This window comes from Emys orbicularis, chromosome 2 (assembly GCF_028017835.1).
Source record: "Emys orbicularis isolate rEmyOrb1 chromosome 2, rEmyOrb1.hap1, whole genome shotgun sequence".
Taxonomy (NCBI): Eukaryota; Metazoa; Chordata; order Testudines; family Emydidae; genus Emys; species Emys orbicularis.
This window is the reverse complement of record NC_088684.1, coordinates 46,062,886-46,086,041: the sequence shown is the minus strand read 5'-3', so window position 1 is coordinate 46,086,041 and position 23,156 is coordinate 46,062,886. Positions and strand designations below refer to the sequence as shown.

The 23,156-nt window shown below is 42.4% G+C and overlaps 1 protein-coding gene across 1 annotated transcript in view; it reads right to left on the bottom strand.

The window, feature by feature from the left end:
* Window positions 1-9,118: 9,118 nt before the first annotated feature.
* Window positions 9,119-23,156, bottom strand: part of PIP4P2 (phosphatidylinositol-4,5-bisphosphate 4-phosphatase 2) — a 64,225-nt gene continuing 50,187 nt past the window's right edge. Inside the window, exons 6-7 of the mRNA XM_065399753.1 lie at window positions 14,895-14,985; window positions 9,119-9,262 (exon numbers count right to left, since the gene is read on the bottom strand). Of these exons, the coding sequence (XP_065255825.1) occupies window positions 9,119-9,262; window positions 14,895-14,985 (235 nt within the window). The remainder of the gene's footprint in view (window positions 9,263-14,894; window positions 14,986-23,156) is intronic.

Below are 23,156 nucleotides of genomic sequence, written 5' to 3'. Positions count from 1 at the left end.
GTGTGAGAATACTTACAAGGGGAGATAGATTCAATGTTTGTAATGGCTCAGCCATTCCCAATCCCTATTTAGCCCTGAGTTGATTGTGTCTAGTTTGCATATCAATTCCAGCTCAGCAGTCTCTCTTTGGAGTCTGTTTTTGAAGTTTTTCTGTTTTAAGATAGCCACCCGCAGGTCTGTCAAAGGGCGGCCGGAGCCCCGGGGCGAGGGTGGCGAGCCCCGGCGGGGGCTCCGCTCTCCCCCCGGCAGCCGGGGGCAGGGCGCCGGGGGGGGGAGGGCGGCGAGCCCTGGCGGGGGCTCCGCTCTCCCCCCGGCGGCCGGGGGCAGGGCGCCGGGGGGGTGGGGGGGAGGGCGGCCGGAGCCCTGGGAGGAGGGCGGCGAGCCCCGGCGGGGGCTCGGCTCTCCCACCCCGGCGGCGAGCCCCGGCGGGGGCTCGGCTCTCACCCCGGCGGCCAGAGCGCCGGGGGCAGGGCGGCGAGAGGGCGGCGAGCCCCGGCTGGGGCTCGGCTCTCCCCCCGGCAGCCAGAGCGCAGGGGGGAGAGCGCAGGGGGGAGGGCGCGGGGGGGAGGGCGGCCAGAGCGCCGGGGGGAGGGCAGCGAGCCCGGCTGTGGCCCCGCTCTCCCCGGCGGCCCGAGCGCCGCGCCGCCCCCCTCCAGGTGCCGCCCCAAGCACCAGCTTGGTTGCCTGGTGCCTGGAGCCGGCCCTGCTTGGGGGCTGGGAAGCCCTAGGCCAGCAACTCCCCAGGCTGCAGGGCCTGGTCCTAGGCCCAAATAGGTATTGGGATTGAACAGGGGCAACCTGAGGGTGGGTAAAGGCAGCCAGTCCAAACCCCTTGTTGCTGGTGATGATTGGCTGTTAGACTGCAGTCTGCCCCAGGGCACGGGGGGCTAGATGGTGATGGGCAGTAGCCACGACTGAGGCAACATGGGGATAAGGGATGGGGGTTCTGCTGGGCGGGGAGACCCAGAGAGAGATTGGGGTACTGCCAGGGGGGCAGCACCTAAGCCAAGGGCACTGGGGTCCGGGAGGGACACGGGGCCAATGACAGGCGGGACACCTGGCCTGCAGAGGGCGCTCTGGATGCTGGTGAGCTAATTCCCAAGATGACCAGTAGGAGCCACCGCAGGGGTGAGTCCACTCCCGATTACAGTGTGGATACCAGTTTCTTGTACCTACTAAGTGTCCTACCTTGAGTGTGAAACTTTAGAGGAATAGCAACTCCTGTCATTCTTAGGGCTAAATAACTATAATAAAAATGTATACAAATGTGTCTGCTCAGAGAATAGATAAAAAAGCAAGAACCATATCAGCAGTACTAAAATGGAGAGAAGTTTTAATCCAGTGACAGTGTCCAACTCTCAAAAGCTGTTAAGTCACACATTAGGTTTTACTATTAGTTTTCCCCATTATATTTTTGCATATAGTAATCAGATTACCACCAGATTTAAAATATTAATTCCTTTGGCAATGGTATAGCTATTGCCAACAATTTTTTTTTTAAAAGGAAAACCTCACTTTCTGATATTGTGAGCCCAAATTATGCCTAAGGACTCTGAAAAGTTTTTCCTCATGTAGGAAAATAAGTGGACACAACTGTAGTGTTTAAAACTATAAAAAAGAACTGGTGAAACTGAGCCAAATAAATTATACACAGCAATGGAGAACAGTGAAACAAGTGTCCCAATACCTGGGACTTTCATAGCTAAGAATGAGTTCAAGCAAAACATAATTCTTACAAATACAGTAACCCAGGAACCAAACCCTGCAACAAACCCCGGTGCCAATTCTGTCCGCATATCTATTCAAGGGACACCATCATAGGACCTAACCACATCAGCCACATCATCAGGGGCTCATTCACTTGCACATCTACCAATGTGATATGTGCCAGCAATGCCCCTCTGCCATGTATATTGGCCAAACCAGCTTGGCTTAACAGCAAAATCCTTGCTGATCTTAAACACAAAAAAGAAGCTTACAAGAAGTGGAAGATTGGACAAATGACCAGGGAGGAGTATAAAAATATTGCTCAGGCATGCAGGAGTGAAATCAGGAAGGCCAAATCACACTTGGAGTTGCAGCTAGCAAGAGATGTTAAGAGTAACAAGAAGAGTTTCTTCAGGTATGTTAGCAACAAGAAGAAAGTCAAGGAAAGCGTGGGCCCCTTACTGAGTGAAGGAGGCAACCTAGTGACAGAGGATATGGAAAAAGTTAATGTACTCATTGCTTTTTTTGCCTCTGTCTTCACGAACAAGGTCAGCTCCCAGACTACTGCATTGGGCAGCACAGCATGGGGAGGAGGCGACCAGCCCTCTGTGGAGAAAGAAGTGGTTCAGGACTATTTAGAAAAGCTGGATGAGCACAAGTCCATGGGGCCAGATGCAATGCATCCAAGGGTGATAAAGGCGTTAGCGGATGTGATTGCAGAGCCATTGGCCATTATCTTTGAAAACTCATGGCGATGGGGGGAGGTCCTGGATGACTGGAAAAAGGCTAATGTAGTGCCCATCTTTAAAAAATGGAAGGAGGCGGCTCCAGGGAACTACAGGCCAGTCAGCCTCACCTCAGTCCCTGGAAAAATCATGCAGCAGGTCCTCAAGGAATCAATTCTGATGCACTTAGAGGAGAGGAAAGTGATCAGGAACAGTCAGTATAGATTCACTAAGAGTAAGTCATGCCTGACTAGCCTAATTGTCTTCTATGATAAAATAACTGACTCTGTGGATGAGGGGAAAGCAGTGGACGTATTATTCCTTGACTTTAGCAAAGCTTTTGATATGGTCTCCCACAGTATTCTTGCCAGCAAGTTAAAGAAGAATGGGCTGGATGAATGGACTATAAGGTGGATAGAAAGCTGGCTAGATCGTTGGACTTAACAGGTAGTGATCAATGGCTCCATGTCTAGTGGGCAGCCAGTATCAAGCAGAGTGCCCCAAGAGTCGGTCCTGGGGCCGATTTTGTTCAATGTCTTCATTAATGATCTGGAGGATGGCATGGACTGCACCATCAGCAAGTTTGCAGATGACACTAAACTGGGAGGAGTGGTAGATACGCTGGAGGGTAGGGATAGGATACAGAGGGACCTAGACAAATTAGAGGATTGGGCCAAAAGAAATCTGATGAGGTTCAACAAGGACAAGTGCAGAGTCCTGCACGTAGGACAGAAGAATCCCATGCACTGCTACAGACTAGGACTGAGTGGCTAGGCAGCAGTTCTGCAGAAAAGGACCTAGGGATTACAGTGGACGAGAAGCTGGATGAGTCAACAGTGTGCCCTTGTTGCCAAGAAGGCTAACGGCATTTGGGGCTGTATAAGTAGGGGCATTGCCAGCAGATCAAGGGACGTGATCATTCCCCTCTAGTCGGCATTGGTGAGGCCTCATCTGGAGTACTGTGTCCAGTTTGGGGCCCCACACTACAAGAAGGATGTGGAAAAATTGGAAAGAGTCCAGCAGAGGGCAACAAAAATGATTAGGGGGCTGGAGCACATCACTTATGAGGAGAGGCTGAGGGAACTGGGATTGTTTAGTCTGCAGAAGAGAAGAATGAGGGGAGATTTGATAGCTGCTTTCAACTACCTGAAAAGGGGTTCCAAAGAGAATCGCTCTAGACTGTTCTCAGTGGTACCAGATGACAGAACAAGGAGTAACAGTCTCAAGTTGCAGTGGGGGAGGTTTAGGTTGGATATTAGGAAAAACTTTTTCACTAGGAGGGTGGTGAAGCACTGGAATGGGTTACCTAGGGAGGTGGTGGAATCTCCTTCCTTAGAGGTTTTTAAGGTCAGGCTTGACTAAGCCCTGGCTGGGATGATTTAGTTGGGGATTGGTCCTGCTTTGAGCAAGGGGTTGGACTAGATGACCTCCTGAGGTTCCTTCCAACCCTGATATTCTATGATTCAAACCAGACAGTCTCTATGCAAAAGAATAAATGGACACAAATCTGACATCAAGAATTAGAACATTCAAAAACCAGTAGGAGAACACTTCAACCTCCCTGGACACTCAATAACAGACTTAAACGTGGCAATTCTTCAACAACAAAAACTTCAAAAACAGACTCCAACAAGAAACTGCAGAACTGGAATTAATTTAAGAACTGGACACTATCAAATTAGGCCTGAATAAAGACTGGGAGTGGATGGGTCACTACAAAAAACTAATTTCCCCCTGCTGATACTCATATCTTCTTGTCAACTGTTTGAAATGGGCCACCTTGACTACATTGAACTCATTAGAACTACAAAAGTGATTTTTCCTCCCTTCTTGTCAACTGTTGAGAATAGCTCACTTCCACCTTAATTGAATTGGCTTGTTAGCACTGACCCCCCACTTGGTAACTCCCATCTTTTCATACACTGTGTATTTATACCTCTCTACTGTATTTTCCACTCCATGCATCTGATGAAGTGGGTTTTAGCCCACGAAAGCTTATGCCCAAATAAATTTGTTAGTCTCCAAGGTGCCACAAGGACTCCTTGTTGTTTTTGCTAATACAGACTAACCTGGCTACCCCGCTGAAACTCCTTGCTTAACATTGTAGTTATGTTCCTGAAAAATGCTACTTTAAGCAAAACAAGGTTAAGTGAATCCAATTTCCCCATAAGAATTAATGTAAATAGGGGGGTTAGGTTCCAGGGAAATTTTTTTCGTCAGACAAAAGACTATATATATATATATATATATATATATATATATATATATATATATATATATATATATACACACATACATACATACACACACACACACAGTATAAGTTTCAAATGAACAATTTAATACTGTATACAGCAATTATGATTGTGAAGCTTGGTTGAGGTGGTGGAGTCAGAGGGTGGAAGAGGGTGGGATATTTCCTAGGGAATGCCTTACTGCTAAATGAACTAGCACTCAGCTGAGCCCTCAAGGGTTAACACATTGTTGTTAATGTAGCCTCACACTCCACAAGGCAGCACGGAGGGAGGGGAGACAGCATGGCAGAGAGAGAGAGAGAGATGGGTGTTGCCCCTTTAAGTATGCTGACCCCACTCTAAGTACATTGCCTTTTTAAGTAGATCAGCAAGTTGAGACAGCAGCTGCTGCCAGCAAGCTCCCTCTGTCCTGAGACCTGTCATGTCCCCCCCCTGCTCTTGGAGATAGGGTACAGGAGTGGGGGGCAGGAACGGGGGAGGGGGACACCCTGACATTAGCACCCCTTCCCCCCCCCAGCAAGGAGGAGGCTCCCAGGAGCAGCTCCAAGGCAGAAGGCAGGAGCAGCACATGGCGGGGTGGGTGGGTGGGGTGAGGAACAGCTGAACTGCCCAGCAATTGATAGCCTGCTGGGCAGCTACGCACAGGGAACTTAGGGGAGCTGATGGGGGGCTGCCGGTCCACCCTGGTTCCAAGCCCCCACTAGCTAGTTCCAACAGGCTGCTCTTTCTGCAAGCAGTGGACAAAGCAGGCGGCTCCCAAACGTTATAAGGGAGCATTGCACAACTTTAAATGAGCATGTTCTCTAATTGATCAGCAATGTAACAATGAAACAAAGTTAACTGGGACAACTTTAAGTGAGGAGTTATGGTAATGAATACATGGAATCAGTTTACTTTGCCCTCACACTATAGTAAGTACCGATGTTTAAAAGCACTGAGCCGACAGAGAATGAGAAGAATATGGAAAGTGGAAACTTTTTCTCCACCTCTCTCTAGTCATAGGGTTTTTACCTACCTGCTTACAGGTTTTATAAAGCCACTCATCATTGTAGTATTTGAGCACCTTCCATATAACATCAATAGCAATAGTGATGTCCCTAGCAGACTCCATGGAGACTCTGTCACTTTTGCCTTCTGAGGGTAAAACCTCTATTCGGGGTAGGGTTTCTTAGATTTTATTCATTTACTTTTTTCAGTAGGGTCATAGGGTAGAAGTGGGTGTCAGTGTTGTGTCATTCTTAGGGTGGAAAGGCCTTTTCAAAGGGGAAGGTTTTGCAACATTTCCTAAAGGCAGTCAGACTCCAGATTTACCTCATCTCCTCTGGAAATCTGTTCCATTGCTGGATCCCCTCAACTGACAATGCTTTATCTCCCACAATTCATCCTGGCCTTTGTTGTCTGCATAGGCCCAGCAGAGCACAGCTGTCATAGTAATTAATAGATTCAGTCTTTAATATATCTGGAACATGATCTGTTAATTGCTTTGAATATTAGGACCAAGTGCTTAAACTGTCATTAGAAGCTAACAGGTAGCCCGAGGAAACACTAACACAGGACGGAGGTGCTCATAGCAGCCCAAGCTATGGAGAAGACCAGCAGCCACCTTCTGTAGCAGGTAGAACCTGTGCCTGTTTCCTTAAGGTTAATATCCACCCTTTATGAGCCAGAGAGTGTAAGTTTCATGGACTTGATTACGAAACGATTGCCTTACATAAAAAGAAAGCAAATGGAAAGCCAATGTGATCTATGATCTTGAGGTAACAAAGATACTTTCCAACAATCAAGCGCCCAGATTTCCAGAAATGCTCCCTTTTTATTTTAAATAAAGACTAATCCAGGACAATATGGAAGGGAAAAAGCACCAAAAAAAAAAAAAAAAAAGTAATTTGTACAAATATCACAATTAAACACGTTATAAGAGTTTTCAATAACTGTAAAAATGTTTAAAAAGCTGAAAGTTGGAAATTATTAGATGCCCTATTCAGACCAACATTTCAGTCCATTTCTGCAGGGGGAAGTGTCACATTTTTCATGCATGGGCAAAACACATATGTTCTGTTTAGAAAGAGAATTTTCCTGTGAATTGTAAAGGTCCTATATTGCTATGCATAATAGGCTACATCAGATGCACATCAGGGAGCACAGGAAAAAAGAACAAAAGAGGTTAACCATTAAAAAAAAAAAAAAAAAAACCCTGAAAAAGTTCTCCTACTAGACTGTATGCATGTTTAGGGCAGGATTTCCCAGGAACTTTGAAGCGAATAGATACAGTGACAGAGTTTTGTTAGGACAAGTGCATTAATATTGAATAAAATAAACGAATCGTTCGTTATTTATTTTTATAGCAATATGTTCCACTGAGGCCTTATCCAGCTTCGACTGGCTCAACTCCCACTGATCTCAAAGGGAATGTAAGTTATCCCTACATACACCAAAACAAACATTGGAAAACAAGTTAGACTGCTAGCACTAATGTCCTATTATGAAGTTTTTGAAAAGAAAAATTAACCTGATTGCAAGATATTTTTAAAAGTTAATCAGGAATTCCAAATATCACAAGTGAAAAGTACCAAACAAAATTTATTTTGATCATATCAGCGTATCCACACAGGGGCCAATAGATTATTATTTTATTATTAATTTAACAATGTTTTGTGAGCTGGGATGGAACCTGTCATAGGAAGTCACAGGAAGTTTTGACAGCTGTCTCAAATGCCTAATGGCATTGTAACTGATCTATTAGAAGCAAGTGGACTTATCTTCTATCTGGCCCCACAGCGCTAGACGCTTCCTTTCACAAGAATGGTTTACTAGCTTGCTTGTACCAATTATTTTAGAGGCCTGATCCTCTGTTCTTGAGAATAGCACTCACAGGTAAGGGATTGACCACATGCTTCCTGTAAAAAGACATCTGCACTGCTCCCATGCCATTTGGTCAAACTCTTCTAATTAGGAGCATATGCATCCTTTACATAGAAGGAAAGGGTATTAACTTTGAATAATAATCTTTATTAGTTTATTTTAAAAGGTACATTGTAATCCTGAGCTACTGCTTTTGTACATTTGTCATCATACAAAGACATGTCATTTACAATTTGAAGAATACATTTATTGTGCTCCAAATCCTCATCTGAATGTCACTTTGTCCTAACAGGAACATAGATAATTTAAAATAATATACATATCCCTGGAACATCCACATTAATTTACCCCAACCCCATTATCTACAGACTACTGTCTTCTAAAGAGCTCAGGACATTCCTTCTAAATTTAGCAAAAAACTAGTTTAAAACTGTAAAGATGGGCAGTGCAAGAACTGGTCCCTTAATCCTTTGTGAATACATCATTAGAAAATTAAACTGGTTTCAGTTTCCGTATTCTCTTGAATGAATTGCCAATGTCAAATTGACCAGCTGTATTTTGAAGGAATGATCAGAGTAACAATTTACTCATTTTCATATTACAGAAGTACCTCCTTTTGCAGTGACCAATACAAAATTCTCCCAACAGGAAAAGTTTATGATGATCAGATGAAAATAAGAGGTAACCCATCATCACCCTATTTTCAGCTAAATTACACCTAAGTATTATAAAACAAGTCATATGAAACATTTCCCTTCGACCCTGTAAAGGAACTCACACAAACAACCAGAGCAAAGTTCCATAAATCCAAACATGGCTTTTAGGATTTGCCTGTAAAAAAAGAAACATTAAGTCCCAGGATCCTTGGAAAAAAAACAACAACAAAAAACATTTATCCAAGTTGAATTCCAACATTGGATAAACTGACATTTCTGTTTCTAACTGGATTACCAAAATATTGCATCTCTCTACCTGAAAACCTGAAAGCATACAGTGTTTACAAATGTTGTCTCTCTAGCAACAGTGTCAGTCTTCAAAAGTACACTCGTAAATTTCACTTCCTGAATAAGGTTGCTATGATCTTAGGTAAAAGTTACAGTAAGCAGTTAAAGCAAATTGCTTATTGCTTAGATTTTAAAGCAAGCCACTTCAATACAGTTTTAATGAAAACGTAAGTACAAATATGAAGCTATTGTAGAAACACTTATAAACACCTGCTGCTTTTGAGTACTTACTGACCACCCAAACAATAGCACAGACTGATCTTAACATAATAAAAAGGAAACGTAAAATTTAATACTGTTTGTTGGAATTAAATTCAATAATACCTTTAAGACAGGTGCATGAACATGTAAACAAAGCTTTAGTATTCAGAGCTTGGGAATCTAGCAGCAAAACAAACTATTTGCATATAATGTAGTGCAATGAACATTTGTTCTTAAAAGATCCCCAGTCTTAAAACTACTTGTAACAGAATGGAATCCTTAAAGGAAAAGTTTTTAAAATGTCCAACATGTAGCATCCAGAATCACTAGACTTTTTCACCTGCTGTAATCTACCATTATAAGTCTATGCAAAACTGTGCTCTGGATAACTAACTTTTATGGCTCCCCAGTAACAGGCTCGAATAAGGCAGATCAAGCCTAAGAGATAAGCAATAGCCCAAGAAACATATGTTGCATGGAAATGCCTGGCAAAATCTTGCGTACCAACCTAAAAAAAAGAAAAACAAATGTCAGCAACACAACAGTCTAAGCAATTTAAGAGGGGAAAAAAGTGTTTTTAGATAAACATATTAAACTTAATAGGCACTGTCAAGGGTCACAGTACCTTTTTTTTAGTTCCATGAAGGTATATTTTTTTATTTCAAGTCAACGATGCCAATATTTAAAATCGTACCAAAACTCAAAGAAATTGCCTTTAAACTCCATATATAGTTTCTTACTTTCACTCCCTCCACTACAGGCCAGTCCTCCACTACTCATCTGAGGGTACAAAAGGCCCATCATAGAACCAGGGCAGTTATACTGTGCAAGTTAAGGGTGTCAGTAAGCTCATAAAGACAAAATTCAACTCCTGTGCAGGGGGCTCCTTGCACCACAGTATGTAGCTGTGGGGTTGCTGTCATTCTAAGGCTGCAGTATTGACTACAGAGGTTCCATTACTGTTCTGCAGGCTGGGGACATGGGTACAAGGATGTAGACTCTATGTTCCCAACCCCATTCCCAAACCTCTCTTCCCCACCATGTAATGGAAATGCAGCAGTTTGGTTGCTAAGGTGCTCTCCTCAGCCTTCACCCCTAGAAGACTGGAAGATATTTACAGTGATACTATATAGCAGCACCAACCTCTATTGGCAAAACCTGGGAGAAGCTTTACCATTTCACTGGTGACAATATGAACTGTAGCGTGCCAGATGTTTGTGTTCAGCTCTTGAGATTGGAGGGTAAATAGGTGGTTGGGGAGAGGATAAGGTTGTTTTTTTCCCCAGTCGTGTGTGGATTGAGGTACAGGTTTCAGATTGTTAGGGTAGTCATAAGTAAGTATCCAGGAAGGGGAGAGAAGCTTCAGGAATTTGATACATAGCTACAGGACACTTGAAACAGAACCCATGTTCCAGAGAGGATGACTTGTAAATGGGAGATAACAGAAGAAATCCTCCCCATGTTGGGGCTGAAATGGCAGATAGAGAGAAACCTTTTACGGCCCTGGATCTCAGATGGAAAGGGGAGTTTGGATTATGATTTCTGGTCTGGTTTACAAATGGAATGTTTCACTCTGAGAAGCCAAGATTTGAGCCAACACTTAACAGGAGATTTTCTAACTGAAAAGTAATGGAGGTTGGCACCCACAGTAAGGGGTGGGGCTACAGTATAAATCTATATCCCTTCATCCCAGCAGGTTTTCAAGAAGAAAACTGGAACACTGCAATTGGGGTGTCACAGGAAAGCATCAGAGTGAGAGAAAAGGGAATTTGGTAAGGAAATGGGAAGAAAAAGCACCATCCCCATATCAGGATGAAAACCTGGAAGCTTTATAGAAGACAGCAGCAGGGGAGGAGACAGTATCTCTCTGTGACCATATTGTTGTCTCATACTACTGACTCCCCCAACATCTAGCTGTTACCCTTCCATCCTTCCCATCCACATACCAGCCAGCCCCATTTTCCCTTGCTCTCAAACTTCCCAACTCCCTCCTGACTCAGTCTCCCTTAACTCTCTTCAATCCTCCTATTACTCAGAAGCCTTCCCGTCCCAGCCGGATGCCCTCAAGCTGAAAATTGTTCCTCTTCCTACTTAACCTCTCCACAGCTCAGCACCACATCCCCCCCTCTGAGCCCTCTCTGACATGACACTTTCAGGGTAAGAATACCCCCTGTGCAACTCTCTAGACTAAAAAAAAATCCATCCCTGGACTCAGAATTCTTCCCCTCCCTTTCCACCATTGACAGGGAGAGCAGGATGGAACTATGTTGTGCTGCTAGTCAAACTGCACCAGCCCTTCTGCTGCCTTTCTCAGTGGCAGGAGCCAACAAGGCTAGCAGAGTGAGACTGCTGAGCTGACTGCAGAGGCTAGCAGGACACTGCTGCACAGGAAATACAAGAATGATTGCTTGGAGAAGCCTTTGCAGACTCAAAATCCAAAAGAGAGGATCCAAAAAGATGGCAAGTCACCTGTGCTGCATCTGAACTTGAAGGAAGTAGAAATCATAAACATTAAATTAAGGAACTTGGATAAGGAGACCCTAAGAAGGCATAAACATCTGACAATAAAAGCGAATGTCAATAATGTGCTAGCCAAGGCGGAGGGATATGGCCAGGCTCTGTGCTATAACAGACCTAGTCATGGAATAACTCAAGAGTTAACCTAGCTCATGGGACTTGGAATAACTATTAGTTAGCACCAATTAACTATTGACTCTTAAATAGCTAAAAGCACAATTCATCAGTGAGGCCACAGAATCAAAACAAAATTTGCTGGGTCAAACCACTATAGGAAAATGTTGGGAACATCACAAGAAGTGGAAAAACACTTTTCTATATTTCCTTCCCTGATTTGCATCTAGATTCCTAAAATAATTCTGATCTGAGAATCACAGGATTATAAATGACAAAATGTAAATTTGTTGAAGTAAGAGAAGGAATCAAAATCAGGCTGGACAATTGAGATGCTAAAGTAGCACTCAAGGACGATAAGGCCATTGTGGAGAAACTAAATAAATTCTTTGCATCGGTCTTCACAGCTGAGGGAGATTAGCAAACTTTAGCCATTCTTTTTAGGGGACAAATCTGAGGAGGTGTCCCAGACTGAGGTGTCATTAGAGGAGGTTTTGGAAGAAATTGATAAATGAAACAGTAATAAGTCACCAAAACCAGATGGTATTCGCGCAAGAGTTCTGAAGGAAATCAAATGTGAAATTGCAGAACTGCTAACTGTGGTATGTACCCTACCATTTAAATCGCTTCTGTACCAGATAGGAAGATGGCTAAGGTGGCACCAATTTTTTTAAAAGGCTTCAGAGGTGATCCCGCCAATTATAGGCTGGTAAACCTAACTTCACTACCGGGCAAACTGGTTGAAACTATAGTAAAGAACAGAATTATCAGACATATAGATGAACATGATTTGTTGGCGAAGAGTCAACATGTTTTTTGTAAAGGAAAATCATGCCTCACCAATTTACTAGAATTCTTTGAGGGGGTCAACAAGCATGTGGACAAGGGTGATCCAGTGGACATACTGTACTTTGATTTTCAGAAAGCCTTTGACAAGGTCCCTCACCAAAGGCTCTATCCCTTTCTTAATGATTCCCAACATTATGTTCACTTTTTTGACTGCTGCTGCACATTGAGTGGATGTTTTCAGAGACTCCAAGATCTCTTTCTTGAGTGGTAACAGCTCAAGAATTTGGGCTGTTGCCTTTTAATTTCACTGCATGATGCACTGTTCTACTTTTATTGGAAAGGCTAAATAAGAACATCAAGATTACCGTCTCCACACCTTTCGTTATTTTACATCTCTCTATCTGGCCCTCTTACACATCTACCTGTAAACACTTCTGATGTTTTAAATCTCTCTGTATGTGCAAATCTTTCCATGTCTCTAAGAATTTTTGCTGCTCCTCTCATCTCTCCTATATTCATTTTAAGAGGGGTGACTAGAAAGAAACAGCAGACAAGGTAAGAGAGTACCATCAATGTATATAATGGTATATTAATATATGCAGCATTAAACTATGTCCCTTTCCTAATATAGCCTAACAGATTGTTTGATTTTTTTTTTACCACTACAGCAGACTGACCAGATGTGTTCACTGATCTTTTTTATGAATTGTTACAGTTAAAACAGAATCCAACAATTTCTTTAAAGTAGCTAAAATTATTTCTTACAATAAAGTATTACTTTGTGCTTGTCTGCATTGTATTTGTCAGTCATTGTGTTGCTTAACTATTTAGCTCTCAAGTTATATAGGCAACTTTTGCAAATTATATCTTCTATCTTACTGTGACAGAATGTATACACCCTGTGTTCACACCCTAAACACTATTGAAATAATTTTTGTAGAAGGCACGTCTTGTAAGGTGCTATTTGAAAACTCATAATTTGCTGGTCAGTATGGTCCTGATGTGTGGCAACATTGTATGTAAAGTTATAAGATTTGCCTGTATAGTGTTATTAAAACATGATCCAAACCCCACAGCCCTGCCCAAACAGAGGGTGGCAAACAAGTCTGTCCTAAACAAAGAAAGGTGTGCTCTGCTTAATTTGCACTTAAGCAGTAAACGGAGTCATCATGCAGGAAGGGAAACAAAGAAAGCTCAAAAGGGTGATAAAAAGCCAGCAGGGAACATCCTTCTCCATAGACTCTTTGTCTCCTAGTGTCCAGCTGGAAATGTTTTTCAAGAGAAGGACTGAAACAATAAAAAGAAGGGACAAATGCCCTAAGGTACCCTTTTCCCTGACCATTATATTCACTGAACCTGAAGTGACAAAGGACTCTGGGGGACAAGACCTGACCTTCAGGGGTTTGGTCAGTAAGACAGCTGAAAGCATGTGGTCAGAAACTTTCTTGAATCTGATATAGTTTGTTAAGTTAGGTATTAATAAACATTTTATCTTTATTTTCCTTTATTTTACCTTTATTTTTTCTTTCTGACTTTTATGCCTCATTACTTGTATTCACTTCAAATCTTTCTCTTTGTAGTCACTAAACTTTACTGTTTTATCTAATCCAGTGTGTTCAAATTGAAGTGTCTGGGTAAATATTTGGGGTGACAAGTTGTGTGCGTATTGATCTCTTAAAGGAATAACTGACTTAATATAATTTGTACTGTCCAGGAGAGAGCTGGGCAGTACAGGACATATGTTTCTTGGAGAAAATCTAAGACTGGGGATGTGTTGGGGTCACCCTGCAGTACAGCCACCGCTGATGAGAACCAGCATGTAACCCAAACGTGGCTGGCAGGCTGCAGGTACATACAGACACTCAGGGTGTGGCTTGCATGTTTGAGTGACCCAGGTGAGAGCTATTTCAGCAAGGCATTGTAAGGCACCCAAGGTTGCAGGGCAGGAGTGACATAACTGCTCATTAGTCTGGATTGTATGCTGGTATGTCACACTTACTCAGTGGCCTTAAAGCTGGTGTTGTGCATAGTTCTCTATCAAAAGTTTTCTAGAGACCATGTATATTTTACTGTCGTCCCTCAGGGACAGGAAGGTTTAGTCTACATGGCTTCCTGGCAGTCTCTTGAAGCTAGATCAATATCACGACTAGAGCTGGTCACAAATTTTCATTGCAAAATGCTGATTTGCTGATTTCGCTGATTTGCGAAATTGAAACATTCTATTGGAGTGGTTCAATTTCAATTAAACGGCTGATGGAAAACAGACCTAAGAGGCCTAATTTCCTGCCTATGTGGCAGGCTGCTGGGGAGCTTGGGCTTCCAAGCTCCTCACCTGGCAGGAGGCCAAGGAGCATTTCTTGTTTCAAAAATACTAAAATCTTCCTGTTGAGGGAATGCTTCAGGGTTTCCGAAACTAAGCATTGTGAAATTTCAGTTCTGCAAAAAATGTCGAGGTTTTGGCTTTTCATCCCAAATCAGGAATAATTTTTTTCCCAAAACCTCAAAGTTTCTCATGGAACTGAAATACACAGTGTCCCAGCCAGCTCTAAACACAACCTTAAAAGAGCCCACCAGCCTTTTAAAGTTGCATGCCAGAGCATAAATACACGATTAGTGGGATGGTGACAGGCAATACTGAAGGCAGAAATTGAAGAGATTCTACTTAAATGCTGGAAAAGGGAGGAGACCCACTGGAAATTAATATTGAGTGCATTACTCACAGTTAATCCAACTCCAATGAAGATGCATATCATTCCAATGGTAATGTATGCACAGCAGCGTCTTCGCGGGAGTGCACTTCCAACAGAGGAACTGTAAATGAAACGTTTGTTAGATTATATCCACACAAAAATTTTAAACCATTTAATATATGCCATGTTAATGTTATATCGCTTTAGATTTTTAATCAAAATGTTGTGTGGTACCAAGTCAAACATCTTACAGAAATCTAAGTATATTATATCAACCACTGTTACCTTTATCAACCAAACTTGTAATCCCACCAAAAAGATACCAAGTTAGTTTGACAGAATCTATTTTCCATAAACCCATGGTGATTTGAATTAATTACATTACCCTCCTTTAGTTCATTATTAATCAAGTCCCATATCAGCTGCTCCATTATCTTGCCTGGAATCAATGATAGGCTGACATGACTATAATTACTCAGTCACCCCATTTACCCTTTTTTAAAACTGGTACAACATTAGCTTTCTTCCAGTCTTCTGGAACTTCAGCAGTGCTCGAAGGTTTATTTAAAAAAAATATATATATCAACTTTATTGGTCCAGCGAGCTCCTCAGCCAGTATTTTTAAAACTTATGGATGCAAGTTATCTGGACCTGCTGATTTAAAAGTGTCTGACTTTAGTAGCTTAAATAAATAAATAAAATAAATAAAAAATAAAATAAATAAATTAATGGAGATATCCTATCTCCTAGAACTGGAAGGGACCTTGAGAGGTCATCAAGTCCAGCCCCCTGCCTTCACTAGCAGGACCAAGTACTGATTTTTGCCCCAGATCCCTAAGTGGCCCCCTCGAGGATTGAACTCACCCTGGGTTTAGCAGGCCAATGCTCAAACCACTGAGCTATCCCTCCCCCCTAGCTTCTATTTAACATCCTCCTGGGATAGTAGCAGAACAGAAAGAATGTTATCATATAATGAGACTGCATCATCTGTTTTTCCCCCAAATACAGAACAGAAATATTTATTGAACACTTCTGCCTTTTCTGCATCATTATTGATCATTCTCCACTTCCATCTACTGATGGACCAATACCATTGTCAGAATTCTTTTTGTTCCTAATATATTTGAAAAACTTCTTATTGTCCTTAACTCTGATGGTAATAGATTTTTCCTTTTGTTCCTTGGCTTCCTTTGTCAATTTTCTACAATTCTTATCTTCTGGTTTATATTCTTTACTATCAACGTCCCCTTTCTTCCCTGTGTGTGCGCGCACCTTCACTTCCCCTCTAAACCAGCCTTCTTCCTCAGTTGTGGGATTGTGGCTTTTTGGGCATCTGGTAAGGTGTTCTGAAATGATTCCCGATTATCATTCACATTTCTGTGACTAAATTCTCTCCCAGCTGACTTGGTTCATAACTGTGTTCAACTTTGTGAACCTAGCCTTATTAAAGCACCATGTAGATATATTACTGGTCTGGACTTTATTCTGCTTGCATGTTATAAATGTGATCAATTCTTCGTCTACAGATTCAACAAAGCAATACAAGTCTTCACTGAGCTCTCTGACTAAGAACCAATTGTTGGAGAGAAGCACCAAATTTTAACAACACAGCTGAGCCCACTGTAGCGTCCATGTTGGGGGAAAAGGCAGTTTTGCTTTAACTGAACAATTTACTGGACAACAAAATTAAAATTGCAGGTGCACTAACATGGGCTCCACGATTTTCCAGATAAGATGACAGTGGATTTGGGGAGCAGGGTGGACGCTTTTATTGTTTACTTTCCATTAAGACATTAATAGTGCGGCTCTACACAGGTATAGCTTTCCCCCTGTATGGATCAGATTACAGAATCAAGACTTTATTTTGCAGGCTCAACTTCCACTGGGAACTATGAGTGCCCACTGTGGTAAAAGAATGGGCATATCAAGTGGGGTGCTGCAGGGATCGGCCCTGGGTCCAGTTCTGTTCAATATCTTCATCAATGATTTAGATAATGGCATAGAGAGTGCACTTAAGTTTGTGGATGACACCAAGCTGGGAGGAGTTGCAAGTGCTTTGGAGGATAGGAGTAAAATTCAAAATGACCTGGACAAACTGGAGAAATGGTCTGAAGTAAATAAGATGAAATATAATAAGGACAAATGCAAAGCACTTAGGAAGGAACAATTAGTTGCACACATACAACATGGGAAATGACTGCCTAGGAATGGGTACTGCGGAATGGGATCGGGGGGGGGGGGGGGGTCATAGTGGATCACAAGTTAAATATGAGTCAACAGTGGAAGGATGTTGCCAAAAAACCAAACATCATTCTGGGATGTATTAGCAGGAGTGCTGTAAGCAAGACACGAGAAGTCATTCTTTCGCTCTACTCCGCGCTAATTAGGCCTCAACTGGTGTGTTGTGTCCAGTTCTGGGCACCACATTTCAGGAAAGATGTGGACAAATGGGAGAAAATCCAGAGAAGAGCAACAAAAATGAATAAAGGTCTGAAAAACATGACCTATAAGGGGAGATTGAAAAAATTGGGTTTGTTTAAGAAGAGAAGACTGAGGGGGGACATGATAATTTTCAAGTACATAAAAGGTTGTTACAAGGAAGAGGGAGAAAAATTGTTCTTGTTAACCTCTGATGATAGGACAAGAAACAATGGGCTTAAATTGCAGCAAAGTAGGTTTAGCTTAGACATTAGGAAAAAATTCCTGTCAGGGTAGTTAAACCCTGAAATAAATTGCCTAGGGAGGTTGTGGAATCTCCATCATTGGTGGTTTTTAAGAGCAGGTTAGACAAACACCTGTCAGGGATGATCTAGATAATACTTAGTCCTGCCTTGAGTGCAGTGGACTGGACAAGAAGACCTCTCGAGATCCTTTCCAGTCCTAAGATTAATTTTATTGTTGCTTGTAGGGTATATATGTAGAACTTGGACTGACTATTACCACCAAGTGTAGCACTAATGTTGCAACAATACTTAGCACTTCCACTGCACTTTTAAAATCAGAAGATCTTGAAATACTTTGAAAACCATTATATAAATCCTCATGTACCATCTCTCTAAGATAAGACATATCTATTTGTGGTAAACAGCATTTCAGTTCTTATTTCGGACACCATCCCCCAAATTTAAATATTTGTAAACACTAACCAAAAAGCAGAACTGACAGAAAATGTGTAAGTAACAATAAGAATCTCTCAGAATATTTCACTGTCCTAGACTTCACTTCCCTGTACTCCCTTCCCCCAGCCTTTTTTTTTTTTTTTAATTGTCAAATTTAAATTAGGATTGGAAGCTCCTCAGGGCAGGAACTGGCATTTTGGACTTGTCTGTAACATACCAGGCATACCTATGGTACTATTTAAGACTACACAGCAAAATAATTTCTCTGCCTCGGATGGTGGTTAAGTATCTTGTGCAAAGTCACACAGTGAGTCAAAGGCAGAAGTAGGAGTAAAGCTCAGCAGTCTCAACCTCAAGACCCCAACCCTAACCACTGGACAGAAATAGAAAAAAACAAAGAAAAGAAAAAGAACTAGATAAGTCAATGGCTATTGGCCAGGATGGGCAGGGATGGTGTCCCTAGCCTCTGTGTGCCAGAAGCTGGGAATGAGTGACAGTGAAAGGTTCACTTGATGATTACCTGTTCTGTTCATTCCCTCTGGGGCACCTGGCATTGGCCACTGTCGGAAGACAGGATACTGGGCTAGATGGACCTTTGGTCTGACCCAGTATGGCCGTTCTTATGACAACACTTCCTACCCTCAATGTTACATTAATTAGCTCAGCAGAGGCATGGTAAATTCAGAGTTTAAAATTATATCACCTAAATTTGGAAGGGGAAATAAGGTCTTTATTCAGTTTTGAGGTACACCAAGGTAAGTGTCTCTTTTTGAGTGCATGGAAAAAAAACACTTGCGAGTTACAGCGCAATAAAGGAGCCCCAGGCGCACTAGCTCACTACCTGTCCAAACTGGCAAGGCACGTAGAGCGCTCTGACTCCACGACTACAGCGCTGCTGGCACTCCACCTCGGCGAGTGGAATAACATTTGCTGCGTCTTTGGTTACAACGCCCGGGCGTCAGTGTGAACGAGGTGTTGTGTTACTGCGCTCTGATCGGCCTCCGGAAACATCCCATAATCCCCTTAAGTCAAGTGGCCACTCTTGTCATTGTTTTGAACTTCTGTAGGAATGCAGAAAGGCCCTTTCAAAGCTCTGTTTCTGACAGCCGGCATGCAAGCCCTTACTGCGGAATGCTGTGTGTGACAGAGAGAGAGAGGCGGGGGGGAGGAGGAGGTCTGCTGCTGTCTGAATTTACAAGACAGCATGCTGACATGCTCTCATGCCCTCAAAAACCCACTCTCCCCCCCCACATACATGCAACACATTCCCTGTCACACTCCATCCCACCCCTTCCATTTTAAAAGCACATTGCAGTCACTTGCATGCTGGGATAGCTGCCCATAATGCACCACTTCCAATGCCACTGCAAGTGCCACATATGTGGCCACGCCAGTGCGCTTGAAGCTGTCAGTGTGGACAGACTGCAGCGCTTTCCCTACTGTGCTCTCCAAAGGCTGGTTTAACTCAAAGCGCTCTACATCTGCAAGTGTAGCCATGCCCTAAACAAGTTTGACTAAAACCCTACTTCAGCAATCCACTTTTAATACACCATATTACAGGCTGGGGAAGAAGCTAGGCAAGATTAGATTAAGCAGCCTGTTGCTAATGAGCTGTCTAACTCACTCAGCTCTCTGCCCCTTGGTGCCTTGGTTAGTTTTATTTTGGGAGATGGCACTAGTAGTAGGGATGGGAGAACTAATGCTAAAAGTATACCTTGCCTAAAATGGAATCTTTTGTCTGAATATTTTAAAGTATTCTTCTGTTCCCTCAACACCACATGGTTAATGCTATTCTCCACCACCACGCTCTCCCCCCATAAACACACACACACTTTTGAAGTTATTCTGGTTATAGACTCAACAGATCTCCCAGTTCCTCTGCTGGGCTGGCTGTTCAATTCCAGTATGGCAAGTCCTGAGGTGAGAGGCACACAACAATCATGCAAAACTGTCAGCCACCATAGACGGAAGCAAGACAGTGCTACAGTTTTATTTAAGGTAGAAAACCTCTTTCCATCAGTGTAGGATGGAGACCTCAAAAATTTGGATAGCACCTGAACTTTCTGGTGTATTATCCAAAACAACCTTTGGAGGTCTGCTATTATTACCTATGAGTAACTTAGAGACCATACGCAAGACCCAAAAGTATCAGCTCGGGGCTGCTAAAATTTGAAATTTTACTTCTGAGATTCCCCTAGCTAAGACACAGACCAATTCTGATTAGTAACAAGAAGAGTCATTTGTTCAAACTTTACACACTTTATATTTAAGTTTAAGTGATTTATAGTTAGCACCATGTCATCTAGGCATCTGGACAAAAAATGAAAAGGTTATCCAGTAGCATTGTATTGCTCCCATCTTAGCAGCCATGTTTTTAACAATAAGGGTGAACATGAACCAACCAAACAAAACCCCCAAACTAAACCCAAATACAGAACCCCTCCATCCATCTTCACTCCATCCTGGAAATAGCCAACAATACTTTCTGGTTAAAAGTATCACAAACTGTTGAGAGATCTACCAACGTCAATATACAGATATTACCCTTGTCCATTACCAGAGGGACATCAAACACCAGTAATAATACTGATTCTGGACAGTACCCCAGCCTGAAACCAGACCAATAGGGATCAATGTAATATGTGGAATCCAAGAATAAACTGTAGCTGACACTACTACCACTTTCCTGGTGGTGGTTTCTTATTAAAAAGAGATGCTGGAGAGAGGCTGGTAAGTGGGCAGCTGATAATTCTGTTCTTTACTATAGATTTTGTCCATTATCAGACACATAGACGAACACTGTTGGAGAAGAGTCAACACAGCTTTTGTAAAGGGAAATCATGCCTCACCAATCTATCAGAATTCTCTGAGGGGGGTCAAACAAGCATGTGGATAAGGGTGATCCAATGAATATAGTGTCCTTCGACTTTCAGAAAGCCTTTGACTAGGAAAGGCTCCCTCACCAAAGGCTCTTAAGCAAACTAAGCAGTCATGGAATAAGAGAATCATAGAATCATAGACTATTAGGGTTGGAAGAGACCTCAGGAGGGCATCTAGTCCAATCCACTGCTCAAAGCAGGACCAACACCAACTAAATCATCCCAGCCAGGCCTTTGTCAAGCCAGGCCTTAAAAACTTCTAAGGATGGAGTTACTGATCCATGAGAAGACCTCCCTAGGTCTTCTCATGGGAAGGTCTTCTCATGGATCAGTAACTGATTAGAAGACAAGAAACAAAGGGAAGGAATAAATGGTCAGTTTTCTGAATGCAGAGAGGTAAATAGCAGTGTCTTCCAGGGATTTGTACTGAGACCTGCGCTGTTCAACATATTCATAAATAATATGGAAAAGGGGGTAAACAGTGAGATGGCAAAGTTTGCAAATGATACAAAATAACTCAAAATAGTTAAGTCCAAAGCAGACTGTGGAGAGTTACAAAGGGATCTCACAAAACTGAGTGACTGGGCAACAAAATGGCAAATGAAATTAAATGCTGATAAATGCAAAGAAATGTATATTGGAAAACTTAATCCCAACTATGCATACAAAATGATAGGATCTAAATTAGCTTTTACCACTCAAGAAAGCTCTTGGAGTCATTATGGATCATTCTCTGAAAACATCCACTCAAATGTACAGCTGCAGTCAAAAAAAGCTAACTGAATGTTAGGAACCATTAGGAAAGGGATAGATAATAAGACAAAAAATATCATGATGCCTGTGACGGATTGGATCACAGAAACCCCCTTGGGAGCTGCCACCCGATGTGCAAAGACTACCCCTGCTTCTGTATTCCCTGCCAGCTCAGGACTCCAGCACCCTGTCAAGAAAGAGAAGAGCAACAAGAATGATTAAAGGTCTTGAGAACATGACCTATGAAGGAAGGCTGAAAGAATTGGGTTTGTTTAGTTTGGAAAAGAGAAGACTGAGAGGGGACATGATAGCAGTTTTCAGGTATCTAAAAGGGTGTCATAAGGAGGAGGGAGAAAACTTGTTCACCTTAGCCTCTGAGGATAGAACAAGAAGCAATGGGCTTAAACTGCAGCAAGGGAGGTCTAGGTTGGACACTAGGAAAAAGTTCCTAACTGTCAGGGTGGTTAAACACTGGAATAAATTGCCTAGGGATGTTGTGGAATCTCCATCTCTGGAGATATTTAAGAGTAGGTTAGATAAATGTCTATCAGGGATGGTCTAGACAGTATTTGGTCCTGCCATGCGGGCAGGGGACTGGACTCGATGACCTCTCGAGGTCCCTTCCAGTCCTAGAATCTATGAATCTATGAAAACTTGGAAAAGACACAACTAAGGGGGGATTTGATACAGGTCCATAAATCATGACTGGTGTGGAGAAAGTAAATAAGGAAGTGTTATTTACTCCTTCTCATAACACAAGAACTAGGAGTCACCAAATGAAATTAATAGGCAGCAGATTTAAAACAAACAAAAAGGAAGTATTTCTTCACACAATGCAGTCAACCTGTGGAACTCTTTGCCAGAGGATGTTGTGAAGACCACGACTATAACAGGGTTCAAAAAAGAATTAGATATATTCCTGGAGGAGAGGTCCATTAATGACTATTAGCCAGGATGGCCAGTGGTGCAACCCTATGCTCTGGGTGTCCCTAAGCCTCTGATTGCCAGATGCTGGCACTGGACAACAGGGGATGGATCACTTGATGATTGTCCTGTTCTGTTCATTCCCTTTGTAGCATCTGGCATTGGTCGCTCTCGGAAGGCAGGATACTGAGCTAGATGGACCATTGGTCTGACCCAGTATAGCCATTTTTATGTTATAAAAAAAGTTTCTTGAACAAAGATCTAGCCAGTACTTGTCTAAATGAGTTGGATATTTGTCCTCTTCAAAAGGAAGCAATATTAATAATGGGACTCAAATCTCCCCTTTGTCCTTAGGCAGATATGAAGGACAAGAGTCAATCTCAAAAGGTAACATCTTTCCAAAAATACCTACACTCAGTAAGCCAAACTGAGAGAATAAACCAGCAAATACCACATCTCTGCAAATCCATTCCTACACTTCTCATGAACCAGTCAGCTCAGCCAAATCTAATCAATCTTATCTTTGAAAGAGACTGACAGTTCCCTTGTGTGGGAAACACTTAATTGTAACTAAATTGTGACAGGAGAAACCATCAATAACTTGATACACTCCTGAG